This window comes from Borostomias antarcticus (assembly GCF_949987555.1).
Source record: "Borostomias antarcticus genome assembly, chromosome: 10".
NCBI lineage: Eukaryota > Metazoa > Chordata > Actinopteri > Stomiiformes > Stomiidae > Borostomias > Borostomias antarcticus.
The window spans coordinates 12,161,672-12,188,055 of NC_140243.1; the positions used below are offsets into that span (position 1 = coordinate 12,161,672).

The following is a 26,384-nucleotide window of genomic DNA, read 5'->3' on the forward strand; positions in this document are numbered from 1 at the left end:
TTATCATAGAGAGTCTACCTTCACATTTCCAGCTTATGTGCATTTAGTTATATAAAACGACCACAGATCATCACTATGAATTATGTTAAGTGTCGCCCTTGCTTGGCGATGCCTCGTCATTGTATGAGAATTCCATATTACTGTAGCAACGTTACTGTACAGGAGCTGTAGAATGGGAGTTAACGCAGCTCCCCTCCAGGATTCCAAATTGCAGCGCTATCGTAGCAACCCAGTTTAAAACTGATAACGCCGATTTGAAAACCGGAATTGTTTAGAGGACTGAGCTACATACTTAGTAAGCTAAATTGTTATCACCAAACGTTGTCTGGCTTTATACATTTAGTTTTTGTGACGTTGTCGCCTCAGAGTGGGTGTTAGGCTAACGTAGCCCCTTCCACTAACGTTAAGTTACCTTAAATTGACGGAGTTTCTCCTGTTGCTCCGGGCTCAACGCATTTATGTCCAGTTTCTCCAGTCCATTTTTTTCTGCCATAATTTCGTTCTGAATAGTTAAGCCTGATATAAAGTGTATTCTACTAAGCTAGCTAGCTGTCAAACTGGACAAGAAGGACAGAACGACAACTGTTGTTGACAAACGAACCTTTATTGCTATGGCAACAGCCTCCGTGTAATTTTTATCTTTCTCCACATGATGGCAGCACACCACAGTTGCTGCCCCAGCGTCAGAGTGCGCATGTGGATGTGCGCACATGCTGCAGATGAAAATCACTTAAATCAATTTTGGAGATTTTTTTTCAATCATCAGTTGAAAGCTGGGACGACCCTTTACAACGTCTTCACTGGGACCAATTAAATGTACTCTAACCAGCTCATCATAAGTGATTTTATGTTCAAAAACAGAAATTGGAATGTTCTTTTCAACATTCTGAAAACATCAATTTTGGAGATAAGTGTTTTTCATCTGACAGCAACACTATGATGCAAAACATGTGACAATACAAAATTCACATCTCATCAAAAGGCTTATGGTATGAGAGAGAGAGAGAGAAATACAGATAGCCTATAATAACACAGATATACAGTTATCAGTTCTTTTTTCACAGTTATTCATTTCACAGAGGTGTAAAGTTTAATACATTTACATTTCAAGCTCTACCACAATCTATGGCTAGGAGCTGAACATTTGCTGGGAAAGAATGTGAGTTTCATGCATGTGAGCAGTTTAACTCAAGAAAAGTAGCTATACTTCTCATTTTAAAATCAGAAACGTATTCAAATGGAACTCAAATCGTACAATATGTCATGTTGTAATGTTCAGGTCTGGTGTTACTCAGAACCTCATCAGGAATAATTAGCTCCCAAAATGGAGATGTGTGGCAAACTCAAACATACTGTACAGTGCAATCACAAAATCACAATGAATTATACCCCATAAAGACGCACAACAATCTACATATAGCTACATATTTATGTAGCCTATCTCATACATAAACATGCTCACATTTTAGTATCAACTATCAAAGATGATCAGAGAGTCCATTGGATTTCCCAGTAACAGAGCAGGGATTACTGGACAAAGTACAGTCCAGAAAGTGCTAATGGACTGTTGAGTTAAATTATTAAATACACAGAACTAAACTAAAACTCTCCACTGAACTTTTTCCCAGCGACTACAATCTTGTAAGAAATTGTGAAATTGGATTCATACGACTTGTAGAACATCAGACCATATTTTCACCGACACCCACATTTATAAACATGAATTAAAAGCACCGCCATCATTCTAAAAAAAACTCTTACTGTACATCAAAGTGCCATTTTTTGTAGACAACCTAGTGCTACTCTCTAACACTAAAGATGGACCACAACAGCTCTTAGACTAAAGATGGACTACAACAGCTCTTAGATCAACTTCATTCATCTATCAGACCTGGGCCCTGAAAGTCAATCTAGTCCAATTAGCATAACACATTAGGACATGGTAGCTACTGAAATCAATAATAGAGCCCATAACATTATAAACTGTTTAGTGAAATGTGGGGTCCCTTGTTTGTTTTCTCAATGACTGAGGTTGTTTCAGCACTTTGAGATTGTTTCACAATGAAAAGTGTTTTATAAATAAAATGAATTCTTAATATTATTATTTGTCAATAAAGCACTGAAATTGAACTGAGTTTAGAGTGACCTTGCTTATCAAGTGACAGGAATAATGAGAAACATTCCTTTTCCATATGAACCAATGAACCGATGACCCTGACATGAGGCCACGCCTCTCCTCCCCCCGAGACCCAGACACTCAGAGAGGGTTCGAGAGAAGGGAGGGGTGGATTAGAGAAGGAAGGGAGAGAATTAGGGAATGAGGTGTGGATTAGAGAAGGGAGGGGTGAATTAGGGAAGGGAGGCGTGAATTAGAGAAGGGAGGGGTGGATTAGAGAAGGGAGGAGTGAATTAGAGAAGGGGGGGGGGTGAATTAGGGAAGGGAGGCGTGAATTAGGGAAGGGAGGCGTGAATTAGAGAAGGGAGGGGTGGATTAGAGAAGGGAGGGGTGGATTAGAGAAGGGAGGGGTGAATTAGAGAAGGGGGGGGGAATTAGGGAAGGGAGGCGTGAATTAGAGAAGGGAGGGGTGAATTAGAGAAGGGAGGGGTGGATTAGAGAAGGGAGGGGTGAATTAGAGAATGGAGGCATGAATTAAAGAAGGGGGGGGTGAATAAGAGAAGGGAGGGTTGGATTAGAGAAGGGAGAAAAAAGGGGAAAGGCGTGAATTCAGAGTCAGAAGTCAGAAGTGTTGAATATATGGTGATATTACCCTGCGCTGGTTATACTGACTTTCAACAGACACAGCAGGAACTTTGACCACATGGCTACACCAGTCCAGTCCCTTTAGACACCAGAGGAGGAGCAAAGACGAGGTGTCAGGGCTGGTATGTCTGAACCAGGAAGTAGCTGGTGTTGTTGAAATCAAAGACCTCCTTGCCACAGCCCACCAACTCCAACTCCTGTTTCACCTCTTCTTCCTCCTCCTCCTCCTCCTCCTCTGCTTCTTCCTTCTGTTCCACTGCCTGTGAGAGGGGCCCCTTGTAGCTCAAGGGGTCGTAGTTCAGGAGAGTTGGTTTCTGAGGCGCTGGGGCCGGAGGGGAGTAGCTGGAGGAGAAGGTGACGAGTCTCAGCCTCCGCAGCTTAGAGACCAACCTCCCTTTGTGTCTGAGACAGAGAGACCAAGCGCTCAGTGAGGTCAGGAACAGAAGCACCTCAGACTTTAGAGCTTTACTATCGGCCATTACCCTTCCTCTGGAAGACAGGAGGGAAGGAAGTGGATTTACCTGAACAGGTGGGCAGAGACCACGATGACTGACAGCACAACACAGGAACCAATGACCCACATGACATCAGGCCACACCTCCTGTCCACTGCCCTGAGACCCAGAGACTGAGAGAGGGGTAGGAGAGTGGGGTAGTATAGAGGGGTAGTAGGGAGGGGTAGGAGAGAGGGGTAGTATAGAGGGTATAGAGAGTATCAGAAGTTATAATGTTTTGAATATATAGTTACATTATACAATAATGCCTCTTTACTATCACCTATGTATATACTGTACTGTCCACTATGTTTCTGCAAACACGCACAAATTATATATATATACATATATATATATATATATATATATATATATATACTGTATATATATTCACTTCAGTCGAGATCACTTTAGTCACCCCATAGTGACCCATTTATTAGCATGCAACAATATATACGGCATATGCATTTTTCTTTACGTATATGAATTTTGGCAGTGTGATCTGTTCGGAGGGCCCCCTGCCTTCCACGCATGTGGAAAGCGCCAATCTAGATGTTCCCCCCCTCTGGGCCGCTTGGCCCAGAGTGCCGGGCCGGAAGAGGGAACGGCATCTAGCCCCCTGCCTCTATGACGATCAGAGTGGGCCGCGATCGGGAAGACGCTCGGAGGTAACTCAGCCCACTAAGACCGTCAAAGAGCGCCACAGGGGGACTGCTGTACATTATACTCCCTGGCCTCCACGGGCCAGCGCTTCGTGGAGTCCGAAGGAGATACAGCCTAGTGTCTCTGCCTCCATGGTGACCGGAGGGACCGCTGGATGGCTCTTCTGAGATGTTTCGGCCCACGATCACCACGGAGCGCCACAAAGACTAAGCTAGTGTAATTCCCCGGCTTCCACTAGCCGACGCATAGTGGAATACCAGAAGAAAGCAGCAATACCCCCGGAACAGAGAGCAACGACGACAACAGAGACGACATCGACAGAACACGGCGGAGCAGGGGAGGAGGTGGGGCGAGCATGCAGATACGAGCGATCAGCATTAACGGCAAGAGCGAACAATGACATGTTTTGACAGCTTAAATACATGTGCTCTAGCGAGCTGAACCAATGCTATGAGAGCTGACAGTCGGCTGGTGGGTTGCGTCATACGGGGTGTGACTGATTAGCCTCTGCCGATTAGCCCGGCGTTGACATCGTGCCTCGCCTGAAATACGTCGGAGACTTCATATATATATATACACACACACACACACACACACACACACACACACACACACACACACATATATATATACTTATATGAAACAAGGTCTCAGTTCTAATTGTCTTAGATGTGAGTGCTGCATTTGACACTATTGACCACAGCATACTAATCAATCATCTAGAAAACTGGGTTGGTCTCTCTGAATGTGCTTTTAACTGGGTGGTCTCTCTGAATGTGTTTTTAACTTGGTGGTCTCTCTGAATGTGTTTTTAACTGGGTGGTCTCTCTGAATGTGCTTTTAACTGGGTGGTCTCTCTGAATGTGCCTTTAACTGGGTGATCTCTCTGAATGTGATTTTACCTGGTTGGTCTCTCTGAATGTGTTTTTAACTGGGTGGTCTCTCTGAATGTGCTTTTAACTGGGTGGTCTCTCTGAATGTGCTTTTAACAGGTTCCCAACATACACTGCAGAGTGACCATTTCTCCCGGTCTCTCCATGTCCTTTCACAAGCCCTTATGTCCTCCACAGCACATTCCAAAAGTCCCCCAAAACAAAATTGTTGTTGTGTGTTTGTGTGTGTGTGTGTGTGTGTCAATTTCTTAGTACTTCCTGTTTTTAAGTTTCACAGTTGAGCGTTTCCATGGTGATGACATTGTTTTCCTGTTCGAGCCCCCAGAGAGGACAGAGAGTACGGGGGGATTCCTGAGACAGAACAGATCCAGCTAATAACCCTCACTAATAACCCTCACTAATAACCCTCACTAATAACCCTCACACATAACCCTCACTAATAACCCTCACTAATAACCCTCACACATAACCCTCACTAATAACCCTCACTAATAACCCTCACACATAACCCTCACACATAACCCTCACTAATAACCCTCACACATAACCCTCTCTAATAACCCTCACTAATAACCCTCACTAATAACCCTCACTAATAACCCTCACACATAACCCTCACTAATAACCCTCACACATAACCCTCACTAATAACCCTCACACATAACCCTCACTAATAACCCTCACTAATAACCCTCACACATAACCCTCACTAATAACCCTCACACATAACCCTCACTAATAACCCTCACTAATAACCCTCACTAATAACCCTCACACACCAGGTCAACCGGCCAGACGCATTATGAGATAAACAGTTTCGTCTCACCAGTGAACACGTCGTCGTCTGACATGCCAGAGCCCTCGGGGTCTGGGCAGAAATAATCCTGCAAAAGAAAGGACAAAGTGAGACTGAACATATTAACACTATACATTTGACAAAAAAACACTGTGTGTGTGTGTGTGTGTGTGTGTGTGTGTGTGTGTGTGTGTGTGTGTGTGTGTGTGTGTGTGTGTGTGTGTGTGTGTGTGTGTGTGTGTGTGTGCATTTACCGTAGTCACAGCGACATCACTCAGGGCAGTAGGCAAAGGAGCTGTGGAAATATACACCAAGGTTTTGTTTTCAGTTATACATGTTATGGTACTACAGTAGTAGCAGCAGTGTGTGTGTATGTATGTGTGTGTGTGTGTGTGTGTGTGTGTGTGTGTGTGTGTGTGTGTGTGTGTGTATGTGTGTGTGTGTGTGCGTGCATGTGTGTGTGCGTGCGTGCGTGCGTGTTTGTGTGTGTGTATTAGGTGTGTTTGTTTGACCTCGGAGTGCATCACAATCACAATATAGAGGAAGGAACACCCACCCTGCACCTCAGGTTGTCATGACTACCTTTGTCTGTGGGTGGTTCTTTAGTGAGGTAGAGCCTCGTGTACCTGACCTTAACACCGTGGCTCTGATTAACCTGACCTTAACACCGTGTCTCTGGGCTGGCAGAGACCATCACACTGTTAACAGACCCCTATTCTCCTGATGGGATCCTCTAAACAGCTGCTTTATTGGATAACAATACTTCATTCATGGTCAAATTATCCTACAATGAAAAACTCAGTAACTACGCAAAGGGTGAAACTGAGAAAAATGTGATTAAAGTTTTTTACCTGGCCAGCCGAATGGGTTATAGGTGAAGAATCTAGGGAGAAATGTCTAACATCTACAGAGTATTACTGCTATGTATTTGATTTAATGTGTTTGTTTTCAATGGACACTGTGTAGTCGATAGAGTGAGGGAGACAGCTCATGCTGCTGCTGCTATGGCCGTTCGAGGTAGTGGGTTACAAGAGGTCACACTTAGGCCACAGGGGGGGTCTCTGCTCTGGGGTATTAATGACACATCTCTATGGGACACTATAAACAGACACAACCCAGACTGACAACCAATGGTGATTAAGATATCATGTTAGGGTGACAGGCGACACATCTGTATGGTCACTCCTCCACCAATCTTCTAGCTTCACTAGGCCCTAAACGGGCAGGCCTAGGCGTAGGGGGTGGGCCGAGAGAGCACTATTTAACGTCTCAACCAAACCTTGAGACTTTGATTTGGAAACGGTAGGCAACTCGGCAGGACAGATTCGCTGCTCCCAGCAGGCAGACACGCTGATAACACCATGCGGGGAGGGAAGTCTAAGGCCTTGACTTCGCGCCACAGCCACAACCAGCCGAGAAGCAGGGAGAGAGAGAGACTAGGGAAACATCCCAGTGTTCCATGTGATTGTATCTTTGTACAATAAATCTATCATCTGTCGCCGCTTCCAATCCCGTGTTGGGTGATTTCATCAATGACTATCACAACAAGAAAGGCTATTAACATCGTGGTTCATAATTAGATGGGGCTGCAACTCTTATCAAGGCTTACAAAAAAATACACAACGCAGAGCAACAGAAGAAGCAAACCTCAAAAGTCAACGTAGGTGTGTAATGATAAATGGGTTATAGGTATGTAATGGGTTATAGGTATGTACTGTAATGATATTGCACTAATTGTTCATGTATTCATTAAGTAATTTTTATGTCCAAAAATCATTCTGGCTGATTTGACCTTTGGACAGAGAGAATGCCCGAACATTGCGTCTTCTTCAGGGGCATCATTTGAAGGCCATTTGTGCCGAAACGTTGTGCCCTATTTCTTAAACTTACAGTGGGAGCTACTTACAGTGTGTGGACATTCTCTCTGTCCTTGTTACTCTGATTTCACCTTTGACCTTTGTCCGTTTTGCCTTTGGATGGTATGGGTAATGTGTTAGTGCTGGGTCAATGAACTGTCCAATGAACTGTGTGTGTGTGTGTGTGTGTGTGTGTGTGTGTGTGTGTGTGTGTGTGTGTGTGCGTGCGTGCGTGCGTGCGTGTGTGCGTGTGTGTGATTACCTGACCAGGCGCGTGCTTGGACAGGTTGACTCCAGTCACTCCAGTGGCCATCATACTCATCTCTGGCACTCAACTGGATCACGTAGTCCACCCCTGGTAGAGCATCTGTTATCATGAAGAGCTGGTCTGCACCCACCAACACCTCTGTCTGTAAACACACATGCACGCATGCACACGCACACACCATTAGGTAAATACAGTATCCAGAACATCCAGAACATCTGCTGAACATCTCCGTCACGCATCGATACCTCGATAAACACTGCCTGACGCACGCGGCCTGACGCACGCTTCCTGAGGCCTACACTTCAGATACGGACTTTAGTCTGGGTAGCCTGGGTAGCCTGGGTAGTCTGGGTAGCCTGGGTAGCTTGGGTAGCCTGGGTAGTCTGGGTGGCCTGGGTAGCCTGGGTAGATGGCGTGCTCCAAAGGCTTTTTGGTGTCCAATAAAAAACATGTCCAAAAGCCATAAACTATATTTGGATGTGCAAATCCATTTATTGTCACTCAAACTATAACATAACAAACAAATAAGTATGTAGGCTTTATCACTCTCATCACTCTCTGGACAAACACTCGTCTCCAGCTGCCTCACACTGCCCCACCTGTACCAGCCAGCCTGTCCATGGCTGCCCACAGCACCGCCATCTAAACTCCGCCCACAGCGCCGCCATCTAAACTCCGCCCACAGCAACGCCATCTAAACTCCGCCCACAGCAACCCCATCTAAACTCCGCCCACAGCGCCGCCATCTAAACTCCGCCCACAGCGCCGCCATCTAAACTCCGCCCATAGCGCAGCCGATAGCCAGTAGTGAAATGGCTCCTCACTCAGATCATAGGAGAAACAATAGCCCACATAACTGGACATAAACATACATAAAAATGAATAAGACAATAACAACAAATAAACGTTCTACTTGAAATGGCTCCAACACTGGAACACCAACTGGACCAGCAATCAGAGAGGGTAAACTCTCTCTCTCTATCTCTCTCCCTACCTCTCTCTCTCTCTCTCTTCCTACCTCCCCCTCTCTATCTCTATCTCTCCCTCCCTACCTCCCCCTCTCTATCTCTCTCTCTCCCTCCCTACCTCCCCCTCTCTCTCTATCTCTCCCTCTCTATCTCTCTCCGTCCCTCCCTACCTCCCCCTCTCTCTCTCTCTATCTCTCTCCATCTCTCCCTACCTCCCTCTCTCCCTTCCTCCCCCTCTCTATCTCTATCTCTCCCTCCCTACCTCCCCCTCTCTATCTCTCTCTCTCCCTCCCTACCTCCCCCTCTCTCTCTATCTCTCCCTCTCTATCTCTCTCCGTCCCTCCCTACCCCCCCCTCTCTCTCTCTCTCTATCTCTCTCCATCTCTCCCTACCTCCCTCTCTCCCTTCCTCCCTCTCTCTCTCTCCCTTCCTCCATTTCTCTCTCTCCCTCTCTCTCTCCCTACCTCCCTCTCTCTCCCCCTCTCTCCCTCCCTTCATCCCTCCCTCCCTCCCTCTCTCTCTCCCTTCCTCCATCTCTCTCTCTCTCTCCCTTCCTCCATCTCTCTCTCTCTCTCCCTCTCTCTCTCTCTCACGCACCTTTATTCCATGTGGTAGGGGCTGGTAGGTGAGTCGATAGTTCAGGATGAAGTAGTTGTCTCTGTCCTTCCAGCTGTTGGGTTCTCTCCATCTGACCCTCAGCCTCCTCGTCTGCCCCTCTACCTGACGCACCTGGACGCCCCACGGCGGGTTGGGCTTCACTGGGAGAGGAGGGGGGGGGGGGACCTCAGGTCATCTTTCAGGGTAAAAGCAACTGTCTTCATATAAGCTGGCCACAAGGTAATGCTTGCGCATACCATTATTCTATAGCATTATATATCATTCACATATTGTACTGTACAAGTCGTCAAACACACACACACACACACACACACACTCCGACGCTTACGGATGTCCAGGGGTTTGAAGTAGGTGGCGGCGCTGGTGATGCTGCCGGCGTGGTTGGAGACACACAGGTGGGCCTGGTGAAGAACCCTCTGCTCCTCCTCACTGTGAAGGAACGAGCACCAGCAGCGCGGCAGGGGGGCGGACGAGTATGAGCAGCTCACATGGAAGAGAGAGCCTGACAGACTGTTGGAAAACAAGAAAGAGAGGGGCAGGAAGAGAGATGGACAGAGACAGTGTTGGGGGGGTGGGGGGGGAGGGTACACAATCAGACTAATACAGCAAAGACCCTTAATCAGCCTCTGGAATAGAACTCAAGAACCAGAGCTGTGTCTCACAGAGCAGCTCTGGGCTGGATGAAGGTGAGTAGGAGGAGAGAGGAGGAGGAGGAGGAGGAGAGAGGAGGAGGAGAAAGGAGGAGGAGGAGGAGAGAGGGGAGAAGGAGAGAGAGGAGTAGGAGGAGAGAGGAGGAGGAGGAGAGAAGAGGAGAGAGGAGTAGGAGGAGACGAAGATGATGCGCTCTCACTCTTTACTGAGGAGGAGGTGACAAAGAGGACGTGGAGTCAGGGGCTCACTGAACGTCCAATTACAGCGGATCTTACTGCTGGGTGACCTCTTATAACACGTGGCCTGATTGGGAGGCTCGGGAGGAGCTGAAAAGAGAAACAGAGGAAGTGTGAAGAGAATGAGAAAGTGGACATGTTGCACAGCGAGCGTGAAAGAGGGGAAAGAGTTTTAACAACTAACATGTCAAATGAAACTGACGGTTTGTCAAACATATCCATATCACCCATGATAGAGTTTAGATGTCTGTGAGTCACATGAGATAAGGTAAACTAAGTCAGATACTATAGGTGATCTGGCAGCCAATCAGGAGCTCTCCCCTGTAGCCAGCCAATCAGTGCTGTTTGAATTCAAAAGTGCTGTAAAGGCTATAGAAACCGAATCTATTGGTAGTTGTAACTGTTTTAACTGATCGTCATACTATGAACTATTACTGATTTTGCACTTTGAGCTAGTCTTGTTAACATGTGTTGTCATTGTTGTTGTGGTTGTTATTGTTGTTTTTTGTTGTCATTGTGTATCGTAACCTTTATGTTTAGCTGTGTATCGTAATCTTTACTCTTGTTTTCAGGAAACTGTGTTGCTGCCTTTCTTGGCCAGGATTCTCTTGTAAAAGAGATTTTCAATCTCAATGAGTCTTTAACCTGGTTAAATGAAGGTGTAATAATCAGTATGTTCAAACAGCTTTCCTTTCCTCTCCCTGCTGCGCCTCCTCCAGACTCACCTGCTACCGTCACCTGGAGGGAGGAGAGCCTCTCCCCCCCGTCATGGCAGCTGTAGTTCCCCGCGTCTCCTGTGCTCACAAAGGGCAAGGTCAGCAGGGCCCCTCCATTCCCGAACACCGCTCCTCCTCCTCCTCCTCCTCCTCCTCCTCCTCCTCCTCCTCCTCTCAGTGGTCTCCCGTTGCGTCTCCACTGCGGCGCCCCTCCCAGCCCCGGCCGCGCCCTGGACCCCTGCTCATCCTCACTGCCCATCTGCCCATCCAGCCAATCAGAGGCTGCCTCGGTCCCAGCTCCTCCTACTCCGTTCCCTCTGGTTGGCCAGAATGCCGCTCCGGTGACTTTGATTGGAGAATGTGTGTATCCAGGTTGATTGACCTCATGGTTCCGTTCTAGTACTCTGTGGTCCTCCTCTACTTCACCTTTAGGATCCTCTCCAGTCACAGGGCTGACTCCTCCCACAGTAGGAAGGATGGAGTATCCAGCACTAACACCATCCTCAGTGTTCAGTCCTTCTGTGTTTCCCTGGACGGAAGCACTGCTATGGGCCCTGATGGTGGAGGGTGCTCCTCTGAGAAAACCATCTCCTCCAGTAACAGCATCTCCATTAGTGACAGCTCTTTCTGTCCCGATCACCAGATTGGGTAATGTTCTGTTAACACTTGTTTCTATTCCATCATTAACACTGGTGTGTGTTCCATCATTAACACTGGTGTGTGTTCCACTAGAGGTGCTGTCTGATGTGGGGCTGACAGAGTGAACTCTGGTATGGGTCTCATCTGCTCTGGTGATTGAGACCTTCACCCCATCCACCTCCACCCGACCACTGCATCCCAGCACCAGCTGACTGCCTGGGGGGACCACCAGCACACCAGGGGGGGGGTCTGGAGGGGGGAGAGACAGGGTCAGTCAAACAGGCCCAGAGATACTCACAGAAAGAGAGAGAGAGAGAGAGAGAGAATAGGGCTGCTCGATTAATCGGATTTTAATCTAGATTAAGATTTGGGCTGTCAACGATCATTAAAACAAAGTAATCGCCATAAAACGATTTTGCACAAATCAAGTGCACCCTACACTGCAGAGCTATACTGTGCTTGCCCCCTCCCCCACCCCCCAAAGCCCCAAAACATATACAGTTCAGAGCGAGGAGTTGTCAAGCGAGGCGCACGCATGCTCCTCTCGAACAAAACACGACAAGAAGAAGATTATGGCAGCAGAAAGAGAGCCGCTGGTGGACGAGAGCTAAAACCACGTCACTGGTGTGGAAACACTATGGGTTCGCGGAGACAGATTTGGACCAAGTTGACACGGTGTGTAAAATTTGCTACGCAGTCATAGCTGCCCCTCAAAGTAGCCCTTCTCAGTCCCGTTGACGCATTCCGCTCGCTCATGCCAGACAACAGTGCTTTGCCGGCCCATTCACTTTGCCGTCAAAATAAATCGCTGTCGGCCTATTTAGGAGAGGTCAGATAAACATGAAACTTCACTTACCTAAGCAAAGGGGTCTATTTTAACAAATGCTGGGGTTTGAAGCCTAGGCGCTACCATTAAATAACTTATTTAGACGAGTTCTGTCATAGTGAAATTATTTTGAAATTATTTTTCCGAGGTAGTCTTCTTCTGTGGTGGTGGCGGGGCTTTGAAGCTTCTTTAATTATCAGTTTTGGCACTTTTATTTATCAAAGTCAAGGTTCACAATTTGTCTCCCATGGGAGAAATGTATCTAATCCAAAGAACATTGTTAAAAAGAAAAGCCAGTCAACATTTAACATATTAATTGTTATCAAAGTCAATTTATAATTTGATATGTTAAGAAAACTTTTGATAAAAAAAAGAAAAAAGATAATCGTGTTAAATAATCGTGATCTCAATATCAATCAAAATAATCGTGATTATGATTTTTGCCATAATCGAGCAGCCCTAAGAGAGAAGTGTGTGTGTGTGCGTGCGTGTGTGTGGTATGGGGGTTTCTGAGTGTTGGCTGTGGTTGACTGGGTAGCAGAGATAAACACAAGGATTACTTGCATAACAACCATCTCTTTTCTGTCTTCCTCTTTCAACATGTCTTCACTTCCGTTTTTTTCTCCATCTACCCTCCACATCTCTCACTCATATCTCTCACTCATATCTCCTGTCAATCACCTTCACTCTCATATTCTCTCTCTCCTCAAGTGTGTAGAGCTTGTGTTGTATAACATTCCCCAAACATTCACAGAAAACTGAGCAGCAGAGTCTATGTGCCTTGTCTGTTATCTGCAGATGCTGGAAAAGTATATCACATATCATTATCATTTATTAAAGTATATCACCTACTGATCATTTATTAAAGTATATCACCTACTGATCATTTATTAAAGTATATCACCTACTGATCATTTATTTTGGGATTTGACAGACCTTTTGACCTTTGTCCATGGGTTTCAGTAAACATTCCCTGGGCCTTGAAAACTCTGGCTCAGCGCCAATATAAACCCTGTTTCCACACTGCGTCCTGGAGCTTTGGGGACATTTCAGCTTGTAGATGAAGATCCGCTAGGCTATAAATAGTTGTCAGTGAGCGCGACTTTGAGAGTAGCTTCTTCAAGGGAATGTGACCAGAGGTTGGTCTAGTTTTAATGTGACTAACAGCCTACATATGTATACTCCACTTGGAGTTTACTAGCGTTGCTAGATACACATCAGAAGGAGCCTGGTTGAGTCAGGCACAACACAAACATAGGCTATTGATTGATATGATTAGGAAAACAATAATAAAACGATAATGATTTCTACAGGTTTCGATTTCTATTGATATCTACCAAATTCCATTGGTCATTTGCTTAGAAGAAAGAAAGAAAGAAAGAAAGAAAGAAAGAAAGAAAGAAAGAAAGAAAGAAAGAAAGAAAGAAAGAAAGAAAATAATGGGAAAGTTCGTCACTGCGAGGACTGGACGAAACACGACATCAGCAGTCTAATTGTTAAAACATTATCAGTAAATAAATTACCTTCACTCGTAGTTTAAATGAAGTATCTTACCTCTTCGGGGACAGGACACCTGCTGGAGGAAGGTTTGGACCGGGAAAGCACAGAGAGCACACAGGAGCAGACTCAACATCTGCATCTTCACTCATCCGGTTCGGCCACGAAATCTCAAAACTCAAACATCATCTTCCACTGCTGACAAAAGTGCGATAAATCTCAAACAACTAAGAGTATTAAAACGTAGATTATTCTAGCAGTATCGGCACGCACGCTCACTTCGCTGATGATCCCGTAAACAAGATTCGACCCAACTGCGGACTGCTCGACCTGCCCCTTCCTTTTGAAAGTCCCTTCCTATTGCGAAACGCCCTCGCCCTCAAGTAGATATGTGCAGGCATATGCCCATTAACCAAGCTTAAATAAATGCCATGACATTCGAAGTAGTGCGTTTGACGAGACCAAAATGCGTTTAACGCACAGGTCTACATAATGAACAACTCCTCCGTAGCTTCGGCTGATCTATTCTTCATCCTGTCCTGAAGTTTCAAGAGAACGTGCTTGAGATCACAAGGTTTATACCCACGGGAGCCGTTTTCTTCCTATCGTTGTTCCACCCAGACTCATGGTTCTGTAGCCTAATGGTTTTGTAAAACTAATTTCATGACTTATTGTTTCCTTTACAATCTCACAAATCACAACATTTCAGTTTAAGTGCTTCCTCTTTAGACTGAGAAAGACGTGATCGTCAATGCATACCAGCCTCTCACTTGGCAGACTTTAGAATTCGACGTTTGTCCATCGCCTCCAAACGTCATTTCTAGACGGCATCATACTATTATATATATTATATAATAACAGACTATATATATTATGTTATTCGGCAGACGACGTGGGATAGCCCTACGTTTTTGATTGGTTGTTAAAGTCGCACTGAAATGAAAAAAGCATTCTGTCCCATTTTGGTTCACATGATTGGCCATATTGTTCGCCTATTCAACGATGTATGCCAAAAAATTACAAAATTCTACTTTTGTTGTAATCTTATATCAAAGTATATAATTTCTTACTTCCTGGAAAACGGTAGGTCACGTGCAATTACGACAACAGGTACCTTAGATTTTAGGCCAATAATCTCACGACATCCAACCGTCAATCAACGCAATCCTTCTATCGAATCTGTCTAAAGTTCTTAAAACCCGTCCACTTGTCAATGTTCCAATCAAATTCCTCTAAAGGTATGTCCCAACCTCATAGCTTGTTTGCGTCGGAAATACGTCAAACTATGGTAGTTAGAAGATCTCAAACGTCCGTTTCAGTGCGACTGGAACACGTGTTAGAAGAGGTTTATACATTTACGAGGGCTTGAGGGTGGTTGTTTGGGTCAAACAACTTTGGTGAGACAACACAGAGTGCAAAACTAGCTGGCGAAACTAGCAAACAACAACGTTTTACAAGCAACTAGCAAACAACACTACTAGCTAGCCAACTAGCTCACATTACTGTCATTATTATTAGCTAGCATTAGCTACTGTTCTTATAGCTACGTGGACACGGGGATCAGGCTAATTTACAAAACTGGACCCAAGAGTGGAGCTACAGGGGGAATCCGCGCAGGGGAATTGCTCAATGCTCGCTGCCCGAGCGCCTCCATGCATATAGGCTACTTTATTTTCATCATTTGTATGATGCCGTCTAGAAATTACGTTTGGTTGCCGTATAGAAATGACGTTTTGAGGCGATGGACAAACGTCGAATTCTGAAGTCTGCCAATACACACACACACACGGGAAAAAAACAGTTCCCCTTTCCACTCACAGTAATTAGGCCTATATTCTAAAGTGCTGATAAAGCACGTGTGCAGGAGACTCGAGGCATTAAAGAAAGCTCGAGCTCCACTTCCACTGACCTCGCCACTTCAATGACCTCTCCCCTTCAATGACCTCTCCCCTGCCTACCTTTCCCCAAATGATTCTCATTACGACTCACAACTTTAGTGGTAGGCCCACTTATAAAATATATATATATATATATATATATATATATATATATATATATTTAAGAAGAAAGAAACACCCACCATATTTTTTACCTTAAACCCGGGGTCATACTGGGTCAACTCACCCTAACCCTGACCACAACCCAGATATGAGCGTCTGTTTCTAGAAGGCTTTATGACTGGGATGTACAGTGCGGTCGGTTCAGCGATTCTAGACCAGGGATCTGAACCTCTTGACAGCAACTTGAGAGCCTTTTTTCACATTTATAGTAAACATTTGTTCTATGAGCCGCTTGTGTCAAACAGGCTGATTATCGCTGTGTTCCAAACAACGCCTGACTTCGGTTCAGTTGGTCTCAGTATTTATTCAGCCTGATATTATCAGCGGTTTCTCTGCTGTTTTAGGCTACTAATTGTAATATTACCAATTCTACATGTGTGTGGCAGCTAACGATCAGCAGTCAAGGAGCCAAATTAGTCTCCGGAGCCACAGGCTCCTGACCAATGCTGTTGACTTGACAAATGGAGGCCTACTTAAGTCGTTTTATTTAAAAGTGTTGGCTAAATGACAAAAATGTAAAAATAAATAAAGTAAATGTAAAATCCACACAGAGACAGAGTGATGTTTCCTCCCAGAGGGAGAGAAGGGTGAGTGTTTATTGACCATCGTCCATCATGACTACAGCCCCTCACCTCTGCACCGTCCCCAACGTCCCCAAGCTCTCAGAGATCACATCATTCACCCCAAAAGCTGCCTCATTGATACAGAATAAAGGTAAGTCGGCCATATACACTGATCTAAGACCAGCTGTGTCTTCTCCTGAGGGACAGGATGTGAGGGTCTGCTGGATCTGGCGTCTGAGCAGCCCTGCGCCAGGGAGGTCGTCCCCTCTCCAACACCGACACAGCTACTGGCTGAACACCAACACTCTGAACACTCCCCAGTATTGTGGATTATTGTTAAGGCCTTATACTGTGCATATCCCCAAACCACGCCCTAATTTCTGCTTGCTGAACCGTTTCCAGGTTATAAGATTTCAAGCAGAATGTCGTCACTTTCACATTCCCCTGTGACAGACCCAGACGAGTTCACCTGTTAGTAAATCAGTTCAGATTCAGCTTGAGGTCTGAAGTAGAGGACAGTACCACCCCGACCACCAGGGCCTGACTAGGTCACTCCTCTCTGCTCCCCAGGGCCCCGGACTCCTCTCTGCTCCCCAGGGCCCCGGGTGGGACAGGCAGAGGGAGCAGCGTCCTCCAGAGCCCACTCACTACGCTGCTGGTCGACCTCTGGGAGGCCCTGGGAGCTGAATCAAGCGTACCAACTACTTGAGAGACACTCAGACGTCACCATGGGAAGAGAGAACCAGACACCAATATGGTGCAGAAGAGGAAGAACAGAGGAGGAGAGATGGGAGAGGAAGACAGAAGAGAGGGAGAGAAGTATGTTTAGTATTCCGTTAAGTTAAAATGGCGTTCTCACTGAGAACTAGCGTGAACACTGAGACTTCGGATATATCCATATTTCAACGACTGAAAGAACCTCCCACTGTCTTCGACTATGCTGCTATTGGTTGATTCTCTGTATTGCTAGTCACTTATTTGCTGATTCTGTCCCTTGACTGGGTTTTGTTTATGCTTATGGCCATCATATAGACTGTTTCTATCTAAAAAAGAAGGTTTATACAGTCAGTGTGTGTGTGTGTGTGTGTGTTTCTATCTAAAAAAGAAGGTTTATACAGTCAGTGTGTGTGTGTGTGTGTGTGTGTGTGTGTGTGTGTGTGTATGGTCTTGAGTGAAGGGCCACCCAGTTCTCTATTTTTGATGCATGTTGACAAACAGTTGGACAGTAAAATCACACACCCTGGAACCTACCCCCTCATCTTAGTTTTGGGGTACAGTTATGTACAATCACATCAGAGCCTGTCTTCAGCCATGCATACTGTACCCTGTTACAATGACTTATGAATGCCTTCATAAATATCCTAATATCTAATGCAGGTTGGGCAGAGTTGCGTCAGTAGAATCAGGCGTTGCTGTTTCGGTGGGAGCACAGTGTTGAGGTTGAATGTTCATTTGCAAGACGAGCGTTCTTCTTTTTTTCAGTCACTGTGATTGGTTGAGAAACAGAGAAGTGTGTCCTGGGTAGTCTGTCTGTTACAACTTCTACCGCAAAAGTCTTGCACACTGACCCACAGTGTGGACATGTGCTCACCAATACCACTGTTTCTCACACCAAGAAGCGCACCAGTGTGTGAATCTGCAACCTCACACTTCCTGTGTGCATGTGCACTTGCTAATACTGAGGAGGTCTTCCCAGCCCTGGAAGAATCCATCCAAACATTCCAAGCTTCGGTCATCCGTCTGTCTGTCTGTCTGTCTGTCTGTCTGTCTGTCTGTCTGTCTGTCTGTCTGTCTGTCAGACGTCTGTCCATCTGTCCGTCTGTCCGTCTGTCCGTCTGTCCGTTTGTCCGTCCGTCTGTCCGTCTGTCTGTCCGTCTGTCTCACTCTGCATGTTTGGTTTCCTTGGAAACAGATGGTGGTCCTGGGCGAGCGGCGACGCCCCTCCAACCAAACAGAGCATCCTGTTGGACAGAGGGAGAGTTACTGTGTGTGTGTGTGTGTGCGTGTGTGAGTGTGTGTGTGTGTGTGAGTGATTTAATGAGGTTAGTGAAAATGCATGTAAATGAATGTGAGTTTGTGTGAGTGAGGAGCTGTGTTGAGCAGTGTCACCTGAACAGCCCCAAGGCTGAGAGCCCATCCTCCGGCCGAGTCGCCCCCAAGACTCCTCAGCGTGACGGGGGTGCAGGGCGCCGGGGCAGGGGCTGGGCCTGGAGGTGAAGGAGAAGGTGAACCAGGAGCAGCCGTCTGTGTGTGTTGGACAGGAGGTGTGTGTGCTCCCTCCTCTAGGGGCGTGTCCTGTGACCCCCCCAGGAGCGAGGAGGAGTTGGAGAGAGGCACAGCGGAGCCAGACACACAGCTGGGCGCCGGGCTGCTCTCCCCCGAGGCGCTGGGGGGGGTGTGCTTCTTCTTGCGGAGCGTGTCTATCCAGCTGGCGCTGTGTCGCGAGGCAAAGCTGGCCAGACCCAGCGAGGACAGCCTCATGTTCCTCCCCGAGGTGATGAGCTCCCCGAAGCCCTCCTGGTGGGCGAAAGCATAGCCCGACCTCCTGGACCCGCCTCTCGCCCCCAGACGACCCTCTGACAAACTCCCCACGCCACCCCGGACTCCGCCCACACCGCGACCTGCAGGCTTGCGCTTTTTCTGATGAACCAGCTGGGTGTAGCGCACCTGGAGGAGAAGAGAGGGAGGAGAGGAGGAGAGAGGGATGAGAGGAGGAGAGGAGGAGAGGAAGAGAGAGGGAGAGAGGAGTCATGGGACGGAGTGTGAAGACGAAGATTGAACGCATCAATATTTGCAGAGTGCAGCTTACTGAGGAACAGAGAGGGGAAACACACACACCACTAACAGAGTTAAACATTTGCAAATTATTATCATTGGGCTTAATAGAGGAGATTCAATGATTATATGCAAATTGATTTTATGAGCTCCTTTCTGTGCCTTAAAGGAGTAGTAAAGGGAAAATGCATGTTTAGCCCTGTTTTAAGGTTACTTATGATCATATACAATGGTTCAGATCAAAACATTGACAAAACTAGCACTTAGATGTGTAGATGTGTAGATCAATCCGCAGAGGGGATTCAGGAAGCGGAATTACTTGCTATTGTTATTGTTTATGTAGCTAGGCTACCTAGTTGGCAGACGTTTACACACATATGTGCTGCGACTAAATAGCTCTATGCTAAATATTTTAAAAAGCTTTTCCAGGTGAACTAGAATCTTACTTTATGGCGAATTATATGTCAGAACGCCAACTAACACCTCGGTGAGTTTCTTGTCTTTGAAATTGAGAGTTTAACATGTTTTTTGAATGATTTTTCAAGGTGCCCACCCACATCCATTGTACGACCAAAACGGTGGTAGAGCAATTATCAGACTTTCTCAAAAGTGCTAGTTTTGTCAACGTTTTGATCTGAACCATTGTATATGATCATAAGTGACCTTAAAACAGGGCTAAACATGCATTTTCCCTTTACTACTCCTTTAAGTCACTTGTTAACTGCGCAGGTGGCCATTTGGTATTTCTTCAATGGCTCATTTCTTTAAAAAAAATAATTTTTAGCACCCCTTCTAGGATGTCTTAGGATCACCTGAGAAATGTGTTTGCCAAATTTCATGCTTTTCTGAGGTCCTTTAGGTACCGTTTGAGTCAGCTGCCAACTGTTTAGGTGGTTTTTACTAGAGTAACTCACTTCCCGTTTAAAAACCAAAGTGGGCACCTCTGGGACATTTGTGCACAATCTCATGTTCTTATCAGGTCCTTTAGCTGCCTTTTGAGACAACTGTTAACTGTTTATGAGGCCATTTTGAATTTCAACAATAATTCACGTCCTGTTTAAGCTTGTTTTGGGCGCCCCTACTAGGAGTCTCAGGATCACCCGGGGGTCTCAGGATCACCCAAGGGACGAATTAATCACATGTTATGCTTCTATCTGGATCTCAGATGGATTATAATAATGATTATAATTAATGTAGCAGAGCCAAACAGCAAAGATGTGGTTTCACGAGGAGCTCAATCACTTATTCCTCTGGATGTATCATAGTAATATAACCATATGTAAATGTTCTGAATGGTGTGTGAATGGTCTCACCGTATCGGACAGCTCCGGCTTCAGGTCCAGCTTCAGGAAGCGGAACGCCAGGACCGGAACTATGCATATCACCGTTGCTAAGGCGATGGTCAACCACACCACTGGCTGAACTAATGTGCTCTGGACACTGCCTGCAGCACACACACACACACACACACACACACACACACACACACACACACGCATACTTCTATTGCAACTATTAATATATCACAAGATAACAAGGTGTGACCAACAGAGAGAGAGAGAAAGTGAGAAAGACCATGAGAGAGAGAGACAGACAGAGAGAGAGGGAGAGAGAGAGAGGGAGAGAGTGAGAAAGAGCGAGAGGGAGAGAGAGAGAGAGAGAGAGAAAGAGAGGGAGAGAGAGAGAGGGAGAGAGAGAGAGAAGAGAGAGAGAGAGAGAGAGAGAGAGAGAGAGAGAGAGAGAAAGAGAGAGAGAGAGAGAGACTCTTACCTACAAAGTGGAACTGCTTAGGGAATATGGTGAAGAGCGTCTGGCTGTGCAGGGCGAACATGAATGTGAAGAAGGAGCCCAGAGAGCCCCACACACACACGTGGTTTATAGCTGTCCAGTAGCCTGTGTCCAGAGCAATCTACACTCACACACACAGAAAGAGAGAGAGATAGAATGACAGTGTGAAGCATCCATAGGCCACAAGCATCAGCCTCCTCTACAGATACCCAGAAGCCAACACTACAGATTACCCAGAAGCCAACACTACAGATACCCAGAAGCCAACACAACAGTTCCACCCCTTCTCTCACCTGCACGCTGACCACAATGACAAGGGCCGTCGCCGTGGTGACAGCAAAGGTCTGGTAGTCTGCGAGCGGCTCTCCAGTCCCCTGGGTGGCACTGGAGAGCACGGCGTAGGGCACGAAGAAGAGCACCAGTGAGGTGTAGATGCCCTGGGAGATGCAGATGAAGAACTCCCTCTTGTTGAACAGCAGGTTGAGCTGACCGGGCTCGTACAGCTTGGGATACTCCAGGCTCCGCTGCTCCGGCACATCCTGCACAGCAGCAACATGCCACTTTCTGTGTGTGTGTGCATGTGTGCATTTGTGTGTGTGTGTGTGTGTGTGTGTGTGTGTGTCTAAGTGTGCATCTGTGTGTGTGTGTGTATATATGTGTGTCTGTGTGTGTGTGTGTCTAAGTGTGTGTGTGTGTGTGTGTGTGTGTCTAAATGTGTGTGTGTGTGTGTGTGTGTGTGTGTGTGTGTGTGTGTGTGTGTGTGTGTGTGTGTGTGTCTAAGTGTGCGGAACTGACCTGATCAAATATCCCCATGGCCAGCACAGGGAGGGAGGTGTACACAATGTTATAGAGGGTGATGAAGTACTGGTCATACACCGTCTGAAAGAGAAAGAGAGAGAGAGAGAGAGAGAGAGAGAGAGAGATAGAGACACATACTGATTGTCAGACCTGATCCATCCTGAAAACCATTACCGCCCATGTGCCTTATCAACCATTAACCCCGGTTGACCCCTGACCCCTCACCTGGGCAGAGAAACCACAGAAGAAGCCGAACCAGAAGTGCACCATGGTGAAGGCGAAGTTCTTGTAGAAGAAGTAGCAGAGGAAGCGACACATGCGCAGGTAGGACCAGCGGCCGTGAACCAGCAGGAGGCGCTGCAGGAAGCGGAACTGGGAGAAGGAGTAGTCGCTGGCCAGCACCGCCTGGATGCCCTCCTGGCCCGAGAGCCCCACCCCGATGTGAGCCGCTGGAGAGGGGCGGGGTCAGGAGGGGCAGGGTCAGGGGGCGGGGTCAAGAGGGGCGGATTCAGGATCAGAACACGCTGAGCCACAGATGACCTCAGGGAGGTTGGGTTAGGGTTAGGGAGGTTGATGACTCCTCCTCCTCCAGAGAGAACTCATCTCTTCCGCTTTTCCCAGACAAAAACACACACAAAAGTTCTGTCTGCCTGCCAGGCTCTGCTCATACACACACACACACACACACACACACAAGCAAACACACACACACAAACACAAACACACACAACCACATAAAAGCACTAGATTGTGAAAGGAGTGTAAACAGAAAGGACATAAGCAGACAAAGACTCCCCCTGTTACTCCACACATGAACACACACCAGAAACAGACAGTGAAACATGCATTACCACACATACAAAAACACACGCAAAAACCACCAACACATTTCACAACCCTTCAAATCAATAGTCCTGTACTGGTACAGAGCGTTCAGACAGGCTCATCTATCCCCTCCCCCTCCCCCCCTCACTCTTGATCATGCTGACCCGCCCTGCCCCCCCCCTCACTCTTGATCATGCTGACCCGCCCTGCCCCCCCCCCCCCCCCCTCACTCTTGATCATGCTGACCCCCGCCCCTCACTCTTGATCATGCTGACGTCGTTGGCTCCGTCGCCGATGGCCAGAGTCACGGCCTTCTTGTGTTTCTTGATGAGCTCCACCACCAGGGCCTTCTGGAGAGGGGTCACCCTGCAACAGATGACCGCTCTACAGGCACACGCCGTCAGGACAAACTCCCCCTCCATGTCAGCCTCCAGCGCATGGGCCTACACACACACACACACACACACACACACACACACACACAGACACGCACAGACAGACAGAGAGGTGCCAGGTCACGAGTTTCGTTTTTATTAGTTTCAGTATTAGTTTGAGTTTTTTTTTCTTCTGCGCTAGCCTCATGAGACCATCCTGATCTTTCTCACGTTGTTTCACTCTGTGTGAAACAGACCATCTGGCGCACGTCAGGTTACTTCTTTGCAGTGACACAGCTAAAAAAGATGGATTTCATAACCACCCAAAAGACTAGGCTTACGTATGAAACGAAAAAGACTAAAACTAAGGACATTTTCTCTATAATTTTAGTTTATTTTAGTTAGTTTTTTAAACACACAATACAGTTTTAGTTAGTTATCGTTTTCTTGTAAAGCGTAGTTTTTATTTTTATTTCAGTTAAAGGGCAATGCTCGTTTTTGACAACCTGGACCTTATTTACGACATATTATAAGAAGTTTGACTCACCGAGATCACTTTTGTGTAGTTCGGAGGGCTGTAGAAGAAATTTAAAATCCAGCGTGAGCCAGTATATCCATGTAATCACGGTGATCGGGGCACCGAGAATGCAGTTTCTCAAAATCTATTTTCGGCCGCTAAACGGTTGTTTTCATCAATCAGATTGGATGAATCGACAGTTGAGATTCCTCAACGCGAGGCATTGTAGTGGTTTTCAAATACGGGGTCTTTAGCCTCTGTAATATGATCTTTACACGCCTTTCCCCACTTGCTCCAGCACGCATGCGCACAGGCCAGCGCGCAGACTGGCTATTCTCCGGCTCACATTCTCTGCGCTACGATCGTTGTTGGTGCCGAGAATATTGTCGTCGTCATTCGTCAGCAACAATCCGATCGTAGCGCAGAGAATGTGAGCCGGAGAATAGCCAGTCTGCGCGCTGGCCTGTGCGCATGCGTGCTGGAGCAAGTGGGGAAAGGCGTGTAAAGATCATATTACAGAGGCTAAAGACCCCGTATTTGAAAACCACTACAATGCCTCGCGTTGAGGAATCTCAACTGTCGATTCATCCAATCTGATTGATGAAAACAACCGTTTAGCGGCCGAAAATAGATTTTGAGAAACTGCATTCTCGGTGCCCCGATCACCGTGATTACATAGATATACTGGCTCGCGCTGGATTTTAAATTTCTTCTACAGGCCTCCGAACTACACAAAAGTGATCTCGGTGAGTCAAACTTCTTATAATATGTCGTAAATAAGGTCCAGGTTGTCAAAAACGAGCATTGCCCTTTAACTAAAATGTTTTTTCACATCTAGTTTCAGTTTTTTTGTTAGTTTTCGTTAACTATAATAACCTTGGTGTGTGTGTGTGTGTGTGTGTGTGTGTGTGTGTGTGTGCGTGGTCTCACCAGGCTGTGTCCGTTGATGACGAGGGCGAACTCTCCAGAGACGTTCTCCAGCAGCGTGGAGGGCGGTGGAGGGGGCGGGCCAGGGGTGGGGCTAGGAGGAAGGGGCGGGCCATGGGCAGGGCTAAGAGGAGGGGGAGGGCCAGGGGCGGGGCTAGGAGCAGGGGGGCACTGCTGCTGTTTCTCCCCTGGAGGGGGCCAGTCTCCCCCTCCCCCGCTCCCCAGAGAGCACCCCTCCCCCCAGCCCTCCTTCCCCTCCCCTCTGCTCCCGGAAACCTCCAGCATGCGCTCCCTCGCCCTCCTGAGGACACAGGAAGACACGACCACTGAGAGACTAACACAGGAAGACACAACTAAGGGACTGACACAGGAAGACACAACTGAGGGATTGCGACAGAGAGAGACAGAGAGAGGGAGACAGAGAGGGAGACAGAGAGAGAGAGAGAGAGAGGGAGAGAGAGAGGGAGACAGCGAGAGAAAGAGAGAGAGAGAGAGAGAGAGAGAGAGAGAGAGAGAGGGAGACAGAGAGAAAGAGAGAGAGAGAGAGGGAGACAGAGAGAGAGAGGGATGAGGGATGAGTCTGGAGATGTATAATCCATTCGATACCGACATGATGGAGGTCTACCTCCCGACGGCAGACAGATGGAGTATCTACCTCAGCTCAGCTCGTACACTCTGGACAGTGTGTCCACTGATGATGAAGACCTCAGTCATGTCGTCGGTCAGCATCTTGCAAGAATATCCAATGTTCACTGCTGTCTCTGGGAAGCAGAAGGAGAAAGGCAGGTTAACATGTCTATAGGGACAGTGATGCACACAGGCTTGAGTCTGATAATAATGATGGGGTCGTTGTCAACTGTGTGTGTCAATTGTGTGTTGTTTCTCACCCTGCTTGTCTCCGGTCAGAACCCAGATCTTGATGTTGGCCAGGGACAGAATAGCGATGGTCTCTGGGACTCCTTCCTGCAGCTTGTCTTCTATAGCTGTGGCCCCCAGGAGCTACACACACACACACACACACACACACACACACACACACACACACACACACACACACACACACACACACAGAGATTTGTGAATTACATAGAAGACCTAATCCAACACTCAAAGGGCATTTCAGAGACACACAAACACGCACACGTATACACACACACACACACGTGCGCGCCCCCGTACCATCATGTCCTGTTCTATCTGCTCGTAGACGGCGGCCAGCCGGTCCTCCCTGTGGTCCGAGGCGCTGCTCGCCCAGCGGTGCCCCTCGGCCCAGTCCTCCCACTGCTGCTCCGACAGGTCTCTACACGCACACGCACGCACAGGCTATATAACCTTACACCGTACAGACAACACATACAGATATATAACCTTACACCATACAGACAACATACTCCTGCAGGAAGGACACATACACGGACACGTAGGCTATATCACCTCACACCATACAGCCATGGCATAGCCTACCATATTTTAATTTCAGTCGCTCTTCCAACAAAATGAATGTTTAGCTTTGAGCTCCAGTAGGGAACCTGCACCTGCCACCCCTCCCAGCTTCCTCCCAGAACCTGCACCTGCCACCCCTCCCAGCTTCCTCCCGGGGTCAGATTTAGGAAAAACGTTCCCAAAATTTTTCCTTTTTCATGAATTCAATCTGTTTCTGGCCTCGTTTGTACGGCTCATAGCTCTGTGGATTTCCTAACCATAGGTCTGTGACCTGCACTGCTGCTCGCCAGTCTACTGAGGCTCACAGGAAGTTACAGACGCCGCATCACTGCTTAACACACTGGTTTACCTCAGTAACATACTGGTTTACCTCAGTAACATAGTGGTTTACCTCAGTAACATACTGGTTTACCTCAGTAACATACTGGTTTAC

General features: G+C 47.1%; 2 protein-coding genes across 2 annotated transcripts in view; both read right to left on the reverse strand.

The window, feature by feature from the left end:
- Positions 1–589: 589 nt before the first annotated feature.
- Positions 590–14,190, reverse strand: il6r (interleukin 6 receptor). Its single transcript, XM_084444772.1, has 10 exons — positions 13,939–14,190; positions 10,929–11,807; positions 10,167–10,293; positions 9,645–9,826; positions 9,296–9,456; positions 7,725–7,872; positions 5,861–5,901; positions 5,637–5,694; positions 3,283–3,388; positions 590–3,163 (listed from the first exon to the last, which is right to left on the reverse strand). The coding sequence occupies exons 1-10, from the start codon at positions 14,021–14,023 to the stop codon at positions 2,875–2,877; spliced, it is 2,076 nt and encodes a 691-aa protein (XP_084300898.1). The 5' UTR covers positions 14,024–14,190; the 3' UTR covers positions 590–2,874.
- Positions 14,191–18,384: 4,194 nt separating this feature from the next.
- The window catches only part of atp8b2 (ATPase phospholipid transporting 8B2), a gene marked incomplete at both ends in the record, with an annotated part of 35,272 nt that continues 27,272 nt past the window's right edge, over positions 18,385–26,384 (reverse strand). The window contains 12 exons of the mRNA XM_084444488.1: positions 18,385–18,465; positions 18,614–19,171; positions 20,593–20,723; positions 21,050–21,188; positions 21,361–21,606; positions 21,863–21,946; positions 22,091–22,314; positions 22,950–23,133; positions 24,512–24,809; positions 25,164–25,269; positions 25,396–25,507; positions 25,688–25,831. Coding sequence (XP_084300614.1) covers positions 18,385–18,465; positions 18,614–19,171; positions 20,593–20,723; positions 21,050–21,188; positions 21,361–21,606; positions 21,863–21,946; positions 22,091–22,314; positions 22,950–23,133; positions 24,512–24,809; positions 25,164–25,269; positions 25,396–25,507; positions 25,688–25,831 — 2,307 coding nt within the window. The remainder of the gene's footprint in view (positions 18,466–18,613; positions 19,172–20,592; positions 20,724–21,049; positions 21,189–21,360; positions 21,607–21,862; positions 21,947–22,090; positions 22,315–22,949; positions 23,134–24,511; positions 24,810–25,163; positions 25,270–25,395; positions 25,508–25,687; positions 25,832–26,384) is intronic.